Source organism: Leguminivora glycinivorella, chromosome 21, assembly GCF_023078275.1.
Source record: "Leguminivora glycinivorella isolate SPB_JAAS2020 chromosome 21, LegGlyc_1.1, whole genome shotgun sequence".
NCBI classification, from domain to species: domain Eukaryota; kingdom Metazoa; phylum Arthropoda; class Insecta; order Lepidoptera; family Tortricidae; genus Leguminivora; species Leguminivora glycinivorella.
Window position 1 is genome coordinate 11,874,519 of NC_062991.1, and position 18,207 is coordinate 11,892,725.

Sequence of the window (18,207 nt, forward strand, 5' to 3'; positions counted from 1 at the left end):
GAGTTTCTATGTATTAAAACATAAATAAGGTATCAAGTCGAGACGAGCAAATAGGTAAGGAGTAAATTAAGTAAATAACGTTAGCAAACATCTCGGACCCAGGCAGGACGGAAATTAATGAAATTAAATTCAGCGGTATTAGTTTGACGTCATAGCCGTGCCTTGCGCCATCTAGGAGTAACTTAACGAACTTAAACGATGCGTTGACAGCTCTTGCGTTAAGTTTTCCGGACATGGCAACTTTTGACTTCAGGTTTATATTTTGTTTTCCTATTTATGGAAGATTAATATCTTAATTAATATAGAGATGATGAAAATAAATATTAACAACACAATAGTGAAGTTATTTTGGTTATCTTTCGTTGTTTTGAAATCTTATGGCCACTTTTCATGACTTTCAGGCTTTCAGCCGTCCTTGTGAATATTTTGTAATGGCAACACCGACATCCAGTCCATCAAGGAAGTGCAAGAAGGCTACTCGCCAAAAATAATACATTTTCGTTATTTTTATTTTATACAAATCCAATTATTTGTTATAAATGTAGTCTCAAATGTTACTTAGCTAGTCAACTAAGTTTCGCACAATGTTTAAAATTGAAAGTGAAATTGTGTTTGACAGAAGAAAACTAGGCAGGTGTGACAGCAAGAATACCGCATAGAGGATTTCAAGGGGAGAAAATATAGAATTTGACCCAATTTGGTTTTTCAAAGCTGAATATGGGTAAAAGTGAGCTAAGGTTGGATTCTGCGGGTGCTTTGGTCGGGAGCGCCTTGTCAAATCGTCGGCATAACATTTGACCCAGTTAGTGGCTGTGCGTTGACCTGAGATCCCATGGAACTGTATGCGGACTAAGGCACGATGTTATTTTTAGGATACAGCTTTGCAGATAATTAAATATTTATAGATGCTGTACGCGATACTAGATCGGAAAACAGATAACAAACGAAAGTTTCCTTGACCTTTTCCTCTGCAGAATGGTAAGTTCTTTGTTTCAAATAATAATAAATTCGATTTTGTTTTTAGACTAGTTTCGCATGTTGTCATAGGCCTATTATAGCCTCGTACACGTATCGTAAAAACACATTGAAAATACTATTGTAGCAATTTAATTATTGCTTTATCTATTAAATTTATAAATGTGGGTCAAAATGTATTCAGTAAATTATACAATAGTGTCTAACCATCTATTCTTTTTGATTTTAGCTATTTTTCTTAAATTATTTTGTTTTAACAAGTATTTCGTAACTTGTTCAATTTTCTACAAGAAAAGTGGTGGCTCTTAACTCCGGTTTGTGTAATTAAAAAATAATATTTTTAACAATATCTCATTTCCAAACAACATAATAGGAATGTTTTGCATTCCAACAAAACATGTATTATGTACTAAACAAACACATAACGTCAGCATATGTTTTCATTAAAGAGACGTTATGTGTGGCAAGGTACACAATGTTTGGATTTGGCTCATAATGTTAAGCTTCATAAATGACAGACAGTCACAGGACAATCTCTATCATAGGCACCATCTTTACCTTTGGCTAGTCTAATAAAATTAAATGAATAAGAGTAGGCCAATAAAAAAAATAGGTATCCTGTGGAAGTTCTGAGAAAAGTGGTATCATTGTCTGAAAATCAAGCCACTATAAAGGCTATTTAGATTTTGAGATACCTACTATGTTCATATAGATATAGCCCCTCCATGTTGTGCTATGTTACCTTTATCCCTCTATTGGATTAAGACATAACCCACCATGTGGGAGGCTGTACGCCTGCCCAGTCACATCATTTAGAAATTTGATATATATAATGTATGCCAGTTGAAGAGATAATGCTTTATTGAGTACCTATGTCTAGGGTTGACCATCATTAACCATCATTAATCAGCTAGTGAAAATTTACATATTATTATAAATAATGAAAATTTCATGCACCGCTAATAGTCTGAAATTCATGGTGTATACTTCAATTATACTTCAACCATCAACTAGACTATTGAAAGCCTACATAATAAGTTTAGCTTAGGTTCAAAGGGTGTAAAGGATGAGACAGATTAAGGCCTAACATGTGTATAAAGCTATTTAATTTTTGGTCCATAACATCGGGAAATCAACTTGGCAAAAGTAAATCCTTGGGTCACTTTTGAACCCCTAGTTTTTTGGTATGGTACCTTATGACCCTTATTAAGATATATGTTCATGGCTATGCAATTAATGAAATATGAAAAAAATTTGAAAAAACCCCTGACCGTGACATAGTGGACCGATTTTCATGAAACATGGCTAAGAACACTCCCGACTTACTCAGCTTTCAAACAAAAAAAACGAAATCTGAATCGGTTCATCCGTTCGGGAGCTACGATGCCACAGACAGACAGACAGACACGTCAAACGTATAACACCCCATCGTTTTTGCGTCGGGGGTTAAAAATAACCAAAATAATTTATCAACCAAATTGGGAAATATTGCAAAAAGGCCATGTCAGAAGATCTTGAAACAGACAAGCATGTATGAGGAACGTTATGAAAGTAAGTGAAGCAAAAGTGTGTTGTCAGGATTAGGGGGATTAGGGGGGATTAGTTGATAGCCGGATGGGTTAAGAAAAACATAAAGTATATTGTAGTATTTTGCTATTACTTACTCATATTCAAACTTTCTGATATGGACTCCAAACACAACATAAACACACACAAAACATGCACAATGGCCACAATGCACTTCACATACTTAAGTAATAAAATATTTATAATATTAATATTCTTAACATACACTGACACTTACATGACAGATTAACTGATAGATGCCAATTTTTTTTAATTTATAATAATTATAATGTTAATGGCATAGGATAAGAATGCAATTTTTAATAGCCCTTAAACCTTTAATATTAATTAATATAGAAAATAAATAACAATATGTTTTGATGTAATGTGTTGTAATGAGGTGCTGAGAATAGACCTAATATTAAATTATGATTTAAATACAAATTTAGTACCTGTTCAAATAATGTGGTAGAGTTAGGTAATAATTTTCAATACAGTGGTGACATCGTCACAGTGATGGAACTTCTTATTTCTCTAATAAAGATTAAAAACAGTCTGTTCGGAAAGAGAAGAGTCGTGGAATGTATTGGACTCCATACATTTCTGAACAAACTATACTCTGTCAAACAAGTCTCTCAGTAAATAAGAACAAAGAAAACTATATGCAACTTTTTCTTTAGGGTGCTAGAGAAAAGGATACCTATAGTTTTCTTAGTTCTTATTTACAGATAGACTTGTTTGACAGAGTATATATGAGTATGTTTGATAAACTTTTGAATTTTCTTGATGAATACTGTAAGATAAGTAAGTAATCTTACTTTTTACACATTGATATAATGGTAAGCAGTCACTGTTGCCTATGGACGCCCGCAACTCCAGTGGTTTTATACACACTCAATTCAATGCCCTAGAATCCTGCCTCTGATTCTAAGTTAAAAGTTTTTTAATTTGCAATTTTTGTATTATTTTGAGTCTGAATCAATGGCTAACCAATGAGTGTAAGATTCCACTTTTCGAAACATTTTCTATGCTCATATAACTATTGTTCATATTGTAAACATTCTTTACAACAAACCTATTTTATCTCATCGTCTGGGCCCTTTCTTTGAATACATTTTTATCCAAGAATCTTTTGTAAACATCCTTTGTTTGTTGCATTTACTTAATGGAATTTTCTAACACCTTTTATTTGTTGATTGAATTTTATCCTCTCTGATCCGCCCTGAAGTTTAATCTTCTTAAATATACAGCATTTTTTTGTACAGTAGCCATCAGAGATATCTGAACGGTTAAAGTGCTCATAAATATATGAACACGCGTCTATAGGCTACTAGATTTATATCAAAATTGGCACAATCAATGATTGTTTTCTATAGAATTTGACGTAAGAAACCAATATTTAGGTTTGAGGTATTAAAAGTATCCCATACAATACATTACAGGCGCCATCTTGGATTTTTTCCATTTAAATCCTTCCGATATCCGATCGGATAATGTGAAAGCGGACTTAAGGGTCACATTGGCGGGTTTCAGGCGACTTTAGAGTGAAAACTCGCCAGTGTGATAGTCCCTTAAAGTATCTTCCAGAAGTTCATTTTATTTATGGCTCTTTGCTTTTGTTTCAGGTGAAGAATGTACATACAATGGGATAGCTATAAGGACCTGGCAAGAACTACCGTAGAATGCACATAGCATGAAGATGACTTCCTCACAAGGGATCAATTTACTCATAGCACTATTTACACACACACACGCAATTCTCTGAAAAATGAAGTTACGATTCTAAATTTGAAAAGTCATATCAAATCCAAAAGTTAAAGCTGTTCTTACAATGGTTACTTAGTGAATGTACGATCAGTGTAGGATATAAGCTCACCTGGGCTGGTATAGGGCCGCGTGCCCACTAGTGGTGACGCAGGAGTGATGAAGAAGCAAAATGTACGAACTTTGTCGTTGATTGTGTGTACGTTCACATACCTGTTGGTTGGTGCGGCCGTTTTTGACGCGCTCGAGTCTACTACGGAGAGGAACAGATTTGAAGTTTTACAAGGTAAGTTCAACATATTTACATTAGTTTTAGCGTGTTTTTTTTTAATACTACGTCGGTGGCAAACAAGCATACGGTCCGCCTGGTGAAAGCGGTCACCTATGATCGCTTGCAACTCAAGAAGTGTCACATGCGCGTTGCCAACCTATTAGAAGCTTGTACACTCCCTTTTGCTGTGTTAATTACACAGCAAAAAAGAGTTTACAAGTTCCAAGGAGGCTTCGGGTCACCGACGACTCAAAGGACAATAGACGGAACAAATTAGTTCCGTAGATCCTTCCGTCACCAGCACACCGCACCCTCGTTGAGCTCTGGCAGCCTTAATCACCGGCAGGAATACAACACTATTGAGTAAGGTCTAGTGCTATTTGGCTGCGGTCTTCTGTAAGGCGGATGTACTTCCCCAGTTGGGCTCTGCTCTAGATTCGAGCGAGACGATATCCGCTGTGCTGTGCCCTACTACACAAAGCGGAATATCATTCGCTATTCCCTACCTCCTACATACGTGGTTTCCAGCAGCTTACGTTAATGAAATAAATGCTTTTTAATTTAAGTGTAAGTAGGGTTGCAAAGAGAAAAAAAACCAAATGTTTCTTTTCAGAATTATGAAAAAAAACATGAAAAAAAAACCGAGCAATAATTTGATTTGTTCCCTACATCGATAGATGGCAGCACCATCTCTCTCGCTATATCGTAATCCTGCAAAAGGATTCATATAGGAGGTGCAAGCACAAATTGCTCGCCCTTAGAGTTGGTCAAAGGCGCCTAGCCTTCAGAGATAACATACACTAGAGAAATTTCGACGGGTACCTCGGCGGTCGAGGTGGTGTAGCGGTTTATCACGTCAGCCGCGTTAGCTGGAGACCCGGGTTCGATTCCCGGCTTCGCCACCAGTGGGCTTGATCGCTTTTTCTTTAGTGTATGGCATCTATTTCAGTTAATAATGTCGAGCGATCTTCGACAATTTTACGTGAGTTACCCGATTTTACATGTTTAATATGTCAGTGTCTCACGGTAGTTTTATTATTAAAACGTCAAATAAAAATCGAAAAAAAAAATATTATGCAAACATATTTCAATCTACATTCGGTTACAGTTTCGAAGAGCTCTAAAAACGCTTTTCAATTCGTAAAAAATGTTATTTCATCGCGCTGGCTGTCCATCCGTTTTTACACCTTCACTGAGTCGAGCCAAATCGAATCAGGCCTGGTGCACTAGAAATTCGAGTTGCATGAGAGATTTGAATACGCCTCAGTTAGTAGGCAAATAGTGTTAAAATAACGAATGTTTCTGAGGCCGATAGTTTTTTTTTTAAATCCTACGTCGTTGGTAAACATTGTCAAGAAGCATACGGCCCGCCTGATGGTAAGTGTCGTAGTCTATGGACGACAGGAATTCCATAGTGTTGCATGCGAGTTGCAATCCTCTACACTCCGCACCCTCATTGAGCTTTGACAACCTTACTCACTGGCAGGAATGCGACATGAGTATAGGGTTTAGTATTATTTGAATGCGGGTTTGTTTCCTTTGTAAGTTCTGTCGATAGGTATGCTTTTCTGAGTTTTTTTGTTTGAAAGCCGAAATAGTCGAGAGTGTTCCACGATGTAGGAGTTTTTTTTTTCAAGATTTTATTATTTTTTCCAGCAATCGAAGGCATGATAATCCGGAAGTACAACATAACGGAGGAAGACTTCCGGGTGATGGAGACGGTGGTGCTCAAGTCCGAGCCCCACAAGGCAGGGCAACAGTGGAAGTTCACCGGCGCCTTCTATTACGCCACCACCGTGCTTACTACCATTGGTAAGTTACATACATGTAAACTCACACCCATTTCCCCAGGATTAGGCGGAGTATGTGAAACTGCTGGTGTCAGCGCCAATTTCAGTAAGGGATTGAAAGAAAACGAAAGGTAAACATTCTCAACCCGTCACCATACGGGTTTAAGTAAATAAACCACTATTTTTCGCTTGGTGCGTGACTGGTGCTGCCTGATGTTAGCTTTTCTCTGTTAAATCTTATGGAGGCATATCCCATCGGCCGCTAGGATTAATGCTTGACATTTCCAAAAGTATTTCTGACAATTTGCGCTCCACACATCATGCCAATAGGGACCTTACACATATTGCTTCCCAATACGGCCTTTACCCTCTGTGTTGGAAAGTCCGATAAGACTTCATGACGGAGAATGTTTAGTTTGGCATGTTCATAAAAGGACGTGTATTCTTACAATCACGCGTTGCCAATAGAAACCTCTTCCACTTATTGACTCCCAATAGGTCCTTTACCCTCTAAGTTGGAAGGTCAGATAGGACTTTGTGATGGAGACGGTGGTGCTCAAGTCCGAGCCCCACAAGGCAGGGCAACAGTGGAAGTTCACCGGCGCCTTCTACTACGCCACCACCGTGCTTACTACCATTGGTAAATAAACCACTATCACAGTATAAAGCAGTAATCAGCACCGAAGACATATTTTCGTTACTGTAGTGTTTATGGGTGTATGGAGAACAGTTCTCAAAATGCGGAAATGTCAGAATGTTCTTTAGAATTCCTAGACACCCAGAAAAGTAAGTGGTTGTTATATTTTTGCAGTGTTAGGTACATTATTGCTTACGTAAATGGCGTAAAAGTGAGATTTAAAGCTAGAATGACACATTAAAATCAATAAGGATTTATCTGTAACGACATTTAGGTAGATGCTGCGATCTATCTAGCTCGAAAGTTTGGTACCTACTTAAATATTGTGCAAACATCTATTCAAACATTTTATGTAAATACGATTTCGTCAGTATTTAAGAAACAAACACGTACTTGAATCTTTATTAGATAAAAAGGTAGAAAGAGCGTTGGTACTAGCATAGCGCCATACACAGTTACTACGAGTAGGACAGTAGCACAGGTACAACCCTGCGTGACCTTGCGCAGTAGTAACGCCCGCGTCGCCGCTGCCGGAGATTAACTACTGATTTATCCTTATACTGTGCCACTATTATTAGGGACCTTAGTCTCACTTCTGACGTAACGAGGACCCCGCGTTGCCCCATGGTCTCGGAGAAGACTAGCTAAAGTTGACATGGTTGACGTCGACCTCTTCCGAAAGCCATGAATGAGCTCTGACATTTCAAAATTCTGAAAGACTGTCACGAACATCTGACATTGGTTTTTCGCCATTTAGTTGTCTAAGAGCTTTAGCACATTTTTCGGTCCGTTTCGATATATCGAATAATTTTACAAAGAAGTTAGAATTTAATTTACCTATTTGTTTATAAATTCATTTTGTACTGCGCAAAAGATAACGGAAACAATACACTCTTTTTTTTCTTTGGGCAGTCGTGTAAAAAAGAAGAACTTGATGCCATCTTTAGTAACAATGTACACGCAGTACCATGCGTTTACGAAAGTCTGCACCAATTTCTTAATTTGTCACTTCAGGACTAATATTACTAACATATACTAGACTTAATATAATTTAATTACTAACTAAATTAACCTTTACTAACAAGGCTACGGGCACTCGACGCCCGCAACGGTCGGCGGCAAGTTGTTCACGATGTTCTACGCGATCGTCGGCATCCCGCTTGGCCTGATCATGTTCCAGAGCATCGGTGAACGGGTCAACAGACTTAGCAGGTAATTGACCAAGCGAAGGCCTTTGACACGGTTTCTATGGAGTTTGCTTCGGCGTCCCACAAGGTTCCTCTTTAGGACCAATACTGTGTGTGTGTGTGTGTGTGTTTTTTTTATACCACGTCGACGGCAAACAGGTATACGGTCCGCCTGATGGAAAGCGGTCACCGTAACCTATGGACGCCTGCAACTCAAGAGGTGTCACATGCGCGTTGCCGATTAGAAACTACACACTATCCTATTTCATTTTAAAAACGATTAACAATTTTCTACGTGATATGCCCTTCGATCTCACCATGTTCTAAACTCTAAAGCATTAGTGAACGGAACATTAGGCTTAGTAGCTAATTGACCCAGCCAAGGCCTTAGACACTGTTTCTAAGAAATTTACTTCGGCGTCCCGCAAGTTACAGTTCTAGAATCAACACTTTTTAAACTTACCAATTGTTTTTTTCTTTCAGTGTTATAATAAAGTCCCTGAAACACGCGATGAACTGCAAAGCCACCAGCGCGTCTGAGGTGGACCTCATATGTGTGGTGACGACGTTATCATCGCTCACAATCGCTGGTGGCGCCGCGGCGTTTTCCAAGTTTGAGGGCTGGAGTTACTTCGACAGCGTTTACTATTGCTTCATCACGCTTACCACTATAGGTAAATATGCGTATGGATTATTATGTGTATTTTGTCTTACCAGTGTTCACGAATAAATGTTTATTCTATTATATTATACAACACTACTTAAATTATCCTAATAATTAATACCTAAGGGGCCGTACATTAATGTGGAATACTTTTTTTTTTTTCAAAAACATCAAATCGTTGAAGAACGTTCCCTAAGTTAACTTTTTTCGACGCACGTGAATGCCACTCTTTCCCTTTTCGCCATCGAATTACGCTTAAGAGTTGATTTCATAATCCTTTTTAGATCGATAGCTGTTTCTAGATCATATTATTATGTTTTATGTACAGCAAAGAGGATCAAATATTACACAGAGTTACTGTTGAAGTAAAATATGTAATCTCAGTGCATAGACTGTCGTCTCTCGACACAGGCTTAAAACTTTTGAACCTCAAAATGTCAAATATTAATATCAGCGCCATCTAGCCGAGCGTCCCCCAAAGGTGTAACGCCATCTAGGCCACCGTACCTTTTCCTGTATGGTTTTGAGGTTCGTTTTTTTTCTTAGACTGTAGCTAGTCTATACGGAGTTACATATGTCTTTGATGTACAGTCACCGGCAGCAACACCGTACAAAACCAAAGATGCATAATAAGGTTGTGGATATTTTTGCGGCCTTTCTTGTGCGATATTACTGCCGGTGACTGTATAACCAATCATTCAACTCTCAATTCCAACTGCCACTTTATTTTTTAGAAAAAAATAGTTCTTTAGAAAAAAATACAGAACAAACACTTCCAGCCTTCAATAAATTTACCTATTTCTGTATTTCCACCACCAGGTTTCGGCGACATGGTAGCTTTACAAAAGGACAACGCGCTGAATCGCAAGCCCTCTTACGTGATGTTCGCGCTCATCTTCATCCTGTTCGGGCTGGCCATAGTGGCCGCCTGTCTCAACTTGCTGGTGCTGCGTTTCGTCACCATGAACACGGAGGACGAGAAACGGGACCAGGCTCAAGCGGAACAGGTAAACAATATAACCTAGAAATATGCCTTAATAGTGTTTGGATCCTACCGATCGCGCCAGTTCACAGATATTTGTTCCTGAGTCATGGATGTTTTCTATGTATTTATCTATTTAAGTATGTATATCGTCGCTTAGCACCAATAGTACAAGCTTTGCTTAGTTTAGGGCTAAGTTGATCTGTGTAAGGTGTCACCAATATTTATTTAGTTATGAAGACTTATATTGACCGGGATATACACCGTGATTACCTTTATGATTTTTGTCGAGCTCCCGATATTTCGACGCAGTTGCATGCATCATGATCACGGAAAACTGACGAAGGCGGGTGGATGTCAAAGTTGCGTAGACAGCGCGCGATCTAATTACCCTCTTTCGCGCGCGTCGGCTGCGTTCACTTTCAGCGTTACTACTGGTCGCATTCACACTCGATGGTCTGTCCAAACACACTACACTCACAGTGTCACTACGTTTGTTCAATTCTGACTTCACCGGATTTTTACACAAACAAATCACTTGATTCCATACATTTGATAGTTTGAAGCCATCCTCACGATTGAAATTTTTTATATTTGTGAATCTCAATGGTTTCTCTTGCCAATCTCGGTATGTAGTGGCGTTCCGTCGAAATTACCTTACGACTATGCGTCGAAATATCAGGAGCTCGACAAAAATTAAAAAGGTAATCACGGTCTACATATATCCCGGTCAATATAAGTCTAATGAAAATAACCGTGAATCATTCAAAGCTCTTAGTTATGAAGAATCCCAAAGTTTCCATCAGATCCTACCAACTGTGCCAGTTACTTGACATCCGTTGACTCGTTGGGTGGACGACATCCGGAAAATTACGGGTCACAACTGAATGAGACTAGCTCAGGGCCGGGACAAGTGGCGTACTAGAAGAGAGGCCTATGCTCAGCATTGGGCTAAGGGCTGATATGATGACGTTGATGTGTCAGATACTAAAATGATAGATTCTTTAACTAGACTTCGTCCGTCAGATGATGTGATCGCCATTAACTTTTAAATATCCTACCGACCGCGCCAGCTATGAAGATTCTCAAAGATCATGTTGAGAGCTTGAACATCTTTAGTTCACGTTTTCTCCACACCTTTTTTTTTACATACATACATACAATCACGCCTGTGTCGCCACTCTTGGCAAATAAGGGATTGAAAGAAAACGAAACTGACATTGCAGTGACAGGTTGCCAGCCTCTCGCCTTCGCCACAATTTAACCCATATCCCACAGTCGCCTTCTACGACACCCACGGGAAAAAAGGGGTTGGTGAAATTCTTAACCCGTCACCAAACGGGTACCTTTTTTTTTAATCTAATTAATATTGTTGTTCGCAGGCGCAGCAAGTAGCCGTACGGTTGGAAGGCGACGTGATCACTGCGGACGGGGCGGTGCTACGCGGCGTCGCTCGCGGCACGCGGCTCCCGGCCTCCGGGCAAGGTAGATACTACTGTAGGTACTTTACAGATATCGAGAATGACTCCCGAGACTCCCAGCATGGATACCGGTGTCAAGAAATGTGATTTTTGGTGTACCTACGTGTTCCCACTTCTTTCCTAACAAGTAAAAAAAATGATCTATTACAAAGGTCGAAAATCCTCCGATCAAGGCAGATACTACCGTAGGTACTTTACAGGCTATTTAGAATAGACTCCCAGCATGGATACCGGTGTCTAGAAAAGTGGTCTTTGGTGTACCTACGTGTTTCCACTTCTTTCCTAACGAGCAAAAAACAATGGTCTTTTGCAAACGTCGAAAATCCTCCGATTAAGATAGATACTACAGTACTACCAGGTACTTTGCAAATATCCAGAATGGAGTATGGCTATGGGAAAATTTGTAAAAAAGTGTGATGTATATGTCATTTCCTTCCTGACCCTCCGGTCGAAAATCTACCAAATATTTACCGCAGGTGCTTTTTTTTTTTTTAGTATAGATAGGTAGACGTTTGACCACGATCACACCTGATGGTAAGTGATGATGCGGTCTACGGTGGAGCACGCTTACCTATGAGATACCTATTTACTCTTGCTTTAAAGAGACCTGGATTGTACTCGTGCGGAAACACAGACTTAACAGTAACAGATAGATAATGGACTCCCAGCATGAGATAGATTCATCATGTGTGGTGTGTCTTCTTAAGCTTTCCCTCAACCCCCTTAGGCACTGGTCCCACGAGCTAGTAAGCTATGAACTATCGGCTATAAAACGAACAAAAGATAATCACTCGCGTGTAAATAAAATGTTTATAGATGTTTATAGTTACTCGCCCAGCGGTGAGCTATAAAAATCCCCGTGTCTCTTTTATTTGCACGGGAGTGCTTATCTTTTGTTCGTTTTTATAGCCGATAGCTCATAGCTTACTAGCTCGCGGTGGGACCAGTGCCTTACGCACTACATTAGATCCGAAAAATGACGGAAAGAAATCGGATGACAGAGATCGGATGCAGTGCGTAAAGCAAACCTACCATACAAATTGTTCTACGACTATGACGGCCGGATCTTATTTTTACGGATTCGTATAGGATTCCGATCGGGCGCAGTGCGGAACCGCTCTTACGGCTCAGCTACGACATTGGTCTAAGCGCGACAGCGGTGAGCGGCGGCCATACATTAGAGCGAGACACAGCGATGGGACTTTTCACTCGCACGTATGGCTGCCGCTCACCGCTGTCGCGCTTAGACCAATGTCGTGGCTGGGCCGTTAAGCAAATCAACTAAAACTAAACTGACGTATTGTAAAACGTCAAAACTCCAATGAGTTAGCGGCACAAAGGATTGTTGTGCAAATGTGTGACTCAAACAATATTTAATATTGTAGGGGGGCGGAATAAGACGCCAAGTAGGAACCAGTGGTTTATTGGTTTAACTTCCAATAATACAGACAGTCATCATACAAGTGGAGTACCTAGCTAAACAGTTCCTCAGGGACGACCACTGCAAGACCAAAGGCCAACCGATTATGAAGCTTATGGGCGGTCCGTGTAGACCGACTCGCGCTCATTTAGTGGTTGACCTTGGCGATAGCTGAGGCCGTCTCCCAAGCTAGACCACTAGCTAACAACTGACGATCGGGGGTGGTGTGTCTTCATTCGACACCCCTGCTGGGGTGTGAGTGGCCCCTTCCGCGCTGGGCGCTGTGTCGGGGCGCGCCCCATCCTCGTGGGGCGGTCTGACGTCGTTTTGGGGACGACTGGGCGATCCGGTGATTGCTAGCCCTACCGCTACCGGCCGTTATCCAACCCCGCGGTGATACCGTTTGAGCTGGGCCGGGTTTCGGGGCCGCAGTGAAGGCGACCGGCAGCTCGGGCTAGCGTGGGCGTGGTGGTGATGTTGGTGATGTTCAGTGTGGTGTGGGGGTGTTGTCCTCTTCTTCCGTGTCGGCTGACGATCGGCGGCCGCGCAGCGCCTTTTATTTCGGTTTCCGCGCCGCTCGTAGTAGTTACTTCGCGCACGTTCGGGTCGGTCGGTCCGCTGAGCGCGACAGGTAGTAGTGTGCGAGCGAGAAAGTATTCGAGCCCGCGTTCTCGCACGTGGTATTGTTATTCTGTTATAATATGATATATTTTTCAGGCGATACGTCGATGATGCCGCTGTATGTCGACGATGAGTACCCGCCGAGCGTCTGTAGCTGCTCCTGCAACTGCTTTGGACCTAACAAGTAAGTTGTCCCAAAGGCTAGACTATCATAGAAAACATGCCATCCTTTTTCTTCACGTTGAAGGAAAAGGGAGGCATACAGACCTAATGATCAAATATATATGATAATGTTATAATGGACCAAACACGTGCACTCAATTTCAAATTCGTACGCTCCATAGTACTTGAAACTTAACAAAATGGCTTATTATGTTTGCCTTTTGTTATCCAATTATCATGCAAACCGCTTACAAATAAAGCGAAAGTAGTTTATATACCTACTAGCTTTTGCCCGCGGCTCCGCTCGCGTTAGAAAGAGACAAATAGTAGCCTATGTCACTCTCCATCCCTTCAACTATCTCCACGTAAAAAATCACGTCAATTCGTAGCTCCATTTTGCCGTGAAAGACGGACAAACAAACAGACACACACACTTTCCCATTTATAATATTAGTATGGATATCGAAGCTTCAATGGTCCATATGTAGGTACTGAAAAAAGTCATACAATATACGTGCGAAGAGGAAACTCGTAACGTGTCGATTTGACACTCGTTTCGAACTTCCTCTTTTCCGCATATGTATCATAATTTAGTAATTAGTCTCTTTGCTTTGTCGTTTATATTAAGCTCATTTCTCAATCCCGTATTGAACCTTAAAAATTACATAAACCTCTGTCTACCTGTGCCAGACCTCTGTACCAAACATTTTCTTCCAGATCCATGCTCTACCGGGACCCATTATCCCCAGTCCCACCCACCAACATGAAGCAGATCAAAACCAAGAGCTACCGAGAGCTGGGCCCCCTCCCGCGCTACATAGAGAAATCCTCGTCCAAGAACCGTAGCCAGTCTCTCCGCCTCAACTCAGCTTCCGGATACCTGTACATGAACGCCAAAACTAACAGGTTAATACACTTCCTACAGTAGTTGAACCCCTAGACTATAAGAGCTCCCTCCGCTACATAGAGAAATCCTCGTCCAATAACCGTAGCCAGTCTCTCCGCCTCAACTCAGCTTCCGGATACCTGTACATGAACGCCAAAACGAACAGGTTAATACACTTTTCCTACCGCCAGTAGTTGAACTCCTAGACTATAAGAGCTGGGTCCCCTCTGCTACATAGAGAAATCCTCGTCCAAGAACCGTAGCCAGTCTCTCCGCCTCAAGTCAGCTTCCGGATACCTGTACATGAACGACAAAACTAACAGGTTAATACACTTCCTACCTCCAGTAGTTGAACCCTTAGACTATAAGAGCTCCCTCCGCTACATAGAGAAATCCTCGTCCAAGAACCGTAGCCAGTCTCTCCGCCTCAACTCAGCTTCCGGATACCTGTACATGAACGCCAAAACTAACAGGTTAATACACTTTCTACCGCCAGTAGTTGAACCCTACACTATAAGAGCTGGGTCCCCTCCGCTACATAGAGAAATCCTTGTCCAAGAACCGTAGCCAGTCTCTCCGACTCAACACAGCTTCCGGATACCTGTACATGAACGCCAAAACTAACAGGTTAATACACTTTACCGCCAGTAGTTGAACCCTACACTATAAGAGCTGGGTCCCCTCCGCTACATAGAGAAATCCTCGTCCAAGAACCGTAGCCAGTCTCTCCGCCTCAACTCAGCTTCCGGATACTTGTACATGAACGCCAAAACTAACAGGTTAATACACTTTCTACCGCCAGTAGTTGAACCCTACACTATAAGAGCTGGGTCCCCTCCGCTACATAGAGAAATCCTTGTCCAAGAACCGTAGCCAGTCTCTCCGCCTCAACACAGCTTCCGGATACCTGTACATGAACGCCAAAACTAACAGGTTAATACACTTTACCGCCAGTAGTTGAACCCTACACTATAAGAGCTGGGTCCCCTCCGCTACATAGAGAAATCCTTGTCCAAGAACCGTAGCCAGTCTCTCCGCCTCAACTCAGCTTCCGGATACCTGTACATGAACGCCAAAACTAACAGGTTAATACACTTTCTACCGCCAGTAGTTGAACCCTACACTATAAGAGCTGGGTCCCCTCCGCTACATAGAGAAATCCTTGTCCAAGAACCGTAGCCAGTCTCTCCGCCTCAACTCAGCCTCAGGATACTCTACATATTTTTGAACTAAAGGATAACAACAAAATTAAAATTTTGAAAAAAGGACTCGAACCTGCGACCTTCTGCCAAGCGACCTTCTTGAGTCAAGCCGTTCAGATTAGCCACGGAGGCTTGCAGGATGTGTGCGATTTTTTCCATGCTAACATGATGCTAACCCATGGTTGGCGTATAGAGACATATATATACCTGTATGAATTCATCTTACCAGACCCTTTAGCACAACTTGTCAGACTTTTCATCATCGCACCGCTCGCCATCGACAGGGCGCTCATCCACACACCTTGCAACCTAAATGGTCGCGTACCGTGCAGTTTCAGAGGAATTTCCTCCCGCGGACGCTCCGGCTGTGGAATGAGCTCCCTGCCAAGGCATTCCCGATGAACTACAGTATGGGGTTCTTCAAAAAAGGAGTGTACAAGTTTCTAATCTTTTTTTTTTTCATTTTCAATGGGTCGGCAACGCGCATGTGACACCCCTTGAGTTGCAGGCGTCCCTAGGTTACGGTGACCGCTTTCCATCAGGCGGGCCGTATACCTGTTTGCCACCGACGTGGTAAAAAAAAAAAAAAGACTTGCTTTGTCGCGCGCGAAACCATACAGCAAGCGAGGCAAGTTGTGCTAGAAGGGCAGGCGGCTTAATACAACTTGCGCTCGCGCGCGGGTCCATACTTCAAGTCGAGTTAGATGTACGTCATTTACGCGCGCGAGAAACCCAAGCTATCCGCCAGGTAGATGTAGTTTTTTTTAGTTAGGTAGCCCGCCAGGTAGATGTAGTTTTTTTTAGTTAGGTATAGGTGTATAAAGTTCTGTGTATTCTGATCACTTCTCTTTATTTATTTTCATTCTTTAAGTTAGGATTTTTACAATGTGTATATTGAAAAAAATACCTAAACAATTTGCTACTTGTTTATCTATCCATCTAATAAATAAACACTGATACTACGGGAGACAAAAGGGCTGGCAGCTTCCTCGCTCAACGTGTAAGCATTGCGATTCAGCGAGGAAATGCTGCCACTATGTCTCAGAGGCTGATTCTTAGTTTTTTTTTTCTTAATTGCCTAGTTTATAAGTGTTATTAATAAATAATTTTCAATCAATAAATAAAATTATCTATCCAACAGTTTCCAACTGGAGCCGGACGACTTCCGCGAAATCGTGGCCAAGCGCCGAGAGCAACTCCGCAAAGGCATGATGATGTATGAGATGTGCAACAACAACGAGCAGTACCTTCATCCGTACCGCCACAGCACCTCCACCAGGGTGGAGACCAGCCCGCACAGCTCCTCTCTCTACTCCATGAACATGAGATCCGACAACCGGAGCAATGACCCACTAGTCGATGACTACGACTCTGAAAAATCCAGCTATGCCCGGAAGAAACTACTAAAGAACATAGCCAGAAATACTTCTAAACAAGAAAATTATTTCTACGATGATGCTGTGTTGCACTTCGATGATGAATATGCCTTCGATGGCTCCATACTCTTCGCTAAGCGGAGAAAATCAGTCGACAGAAACTGGGATTTTGCCATGCCGAAGCAGGATCCGGACCAAATATCCAACGAAAGCTTCGGGTACTACCTACCTGATGACGATGACTTGGAACAGTATTACGCGAACGATACTCTAACTTTCAATCTGCCACCGCATCGCGCGAGCATATAGTGTCAGTGCCAAATAGGTTAGTGTTAGTTCCAAACTAAAAATGGGCCAATTAATACTACGGTTAAAGTAGACTTTTACAATTTTGCGGTAGAATTTGAACGTTATAGCTTTTACACATAGTGTGTAGTTGCGTTTTTTATTCATGTTCTATGGATTGAGCTTGGCTTCTGTAGATAGTGTACAGTGTTTCGGCGGCTTTTTAGTGTGCGTGGAGCGCCGGCCTCTCGAATGGCAAGTACCTACTGTATTACACTCTGGCACACACACTTTGTCAGAAGAAAAATGGCAAATTTAAAAAAATGCATCCCAACTAAAACTTAATAATTTCGCGCCCTGACTGCCTAACAAATTGGGTGTGTCTGAGTTTATTTTTATTTTTTAATCCAACATTGATTAAATTCAATGTTTAGTATGTAAAATTGCGAAATCTCTGCCAAATTATAAATTAGTTGTCTTCCATAAAAGCCAAATGAATCAAAACAAGTCCTTAACTTTTAATGTAAAGAGTGATTTGTTTGACGGGAATAAATTCACATTTAAGCCCCATTTAGATGGTACGAGTTTCTCGCCCGTCTTGGTCGAGAAACTCTTATGACATTATCGTATGCGATAATCGCCTGGCGAGTATCGTACCAAAACGTTTACATTAGTGCGAGAAATAAAAACTCGCATACGAGTATCGTATGCGAGACTCGCCAGGCGATTATCACCAGGCGAAATAGTTTAGACGGAGAGTAGAATTTTCGGGAGATATTTCCATAACATTTCTCGACTTGTCTAAACCGGTTCTCGTATGACATTTTTTCTCGAACGTGCGATTATCGCACGAATCGGAGCGAACCGATTCTCATACGAGTTTTGCCTGTCAACTTGCGTGCTTACTTGCTAATTAATTAATTATGAACACATATATT

General features: G+C 41.4%; 2 protein-coding genes across 3 annotated transcripts; one reads left to right on the forward strand and one right to left on the reverse strand.

Annotated features, from left to right (window-relative positions):
- The first annotated feature begins 464 nt into the window (after nt 1-464).
- LOC125237468 (two pore potassium channel protein sup-9-like) lies at nt 465-17,826 on the forward strand. Of its 2 annotated transcripts, none has more exons than XM_048144572.1 (9): nt 465-978; nt 4,167-4,591; nt 6,233-6,388; nt 8,089-8,215; nt 8,674-8,864; nt 9,674-9,861; nt 11,219-11,321; nt 13,455-13,542; nt 16,750-17,826. In XM_048144572.1, exons 2-9 carry the CDS (start codon nt 4,465-4,467, stop codon nt 17,291-17,293), a joined length of 1,524 nt encoding a protein of 507 aa, XP_048000529.1. In that variant the 5' UTR covers nt 465-978; nt 4,167-4,464; the 3' UTR covers nt 17,294-17,826. The 2 variants fall into 2 exon arrangements, with proteins under 2 accessions (XP_048000529.1, XP_048000530.1); XM_048144573.1 differs by lacking the exon at nt 16,750-17,826 and adding an exon at nt 14,238-14,702.
- Nucleotides 12,957-14,321, reverse strand: LOC125237590. Its single transcript, XM_048144727.1, has 2 exons — nt 14,202-14,321; nt 12,957-13,428 (listed from the first exon to the last, which is right to left on the reverse strand). Exons 1-2 carry the CDS (start codon nt 14,258-14,260, stop codon nt 13,116-13,118), a joined length of 372 nt encoding a protein of 123 aa, XP_048000684.1. The 5' UTR covers nt 14,261-14,321; the 3' UTR covers nt 12,957-13,115.
- Nucleotides 17,827-18,207: the final 381 nt, after the last annotated feature.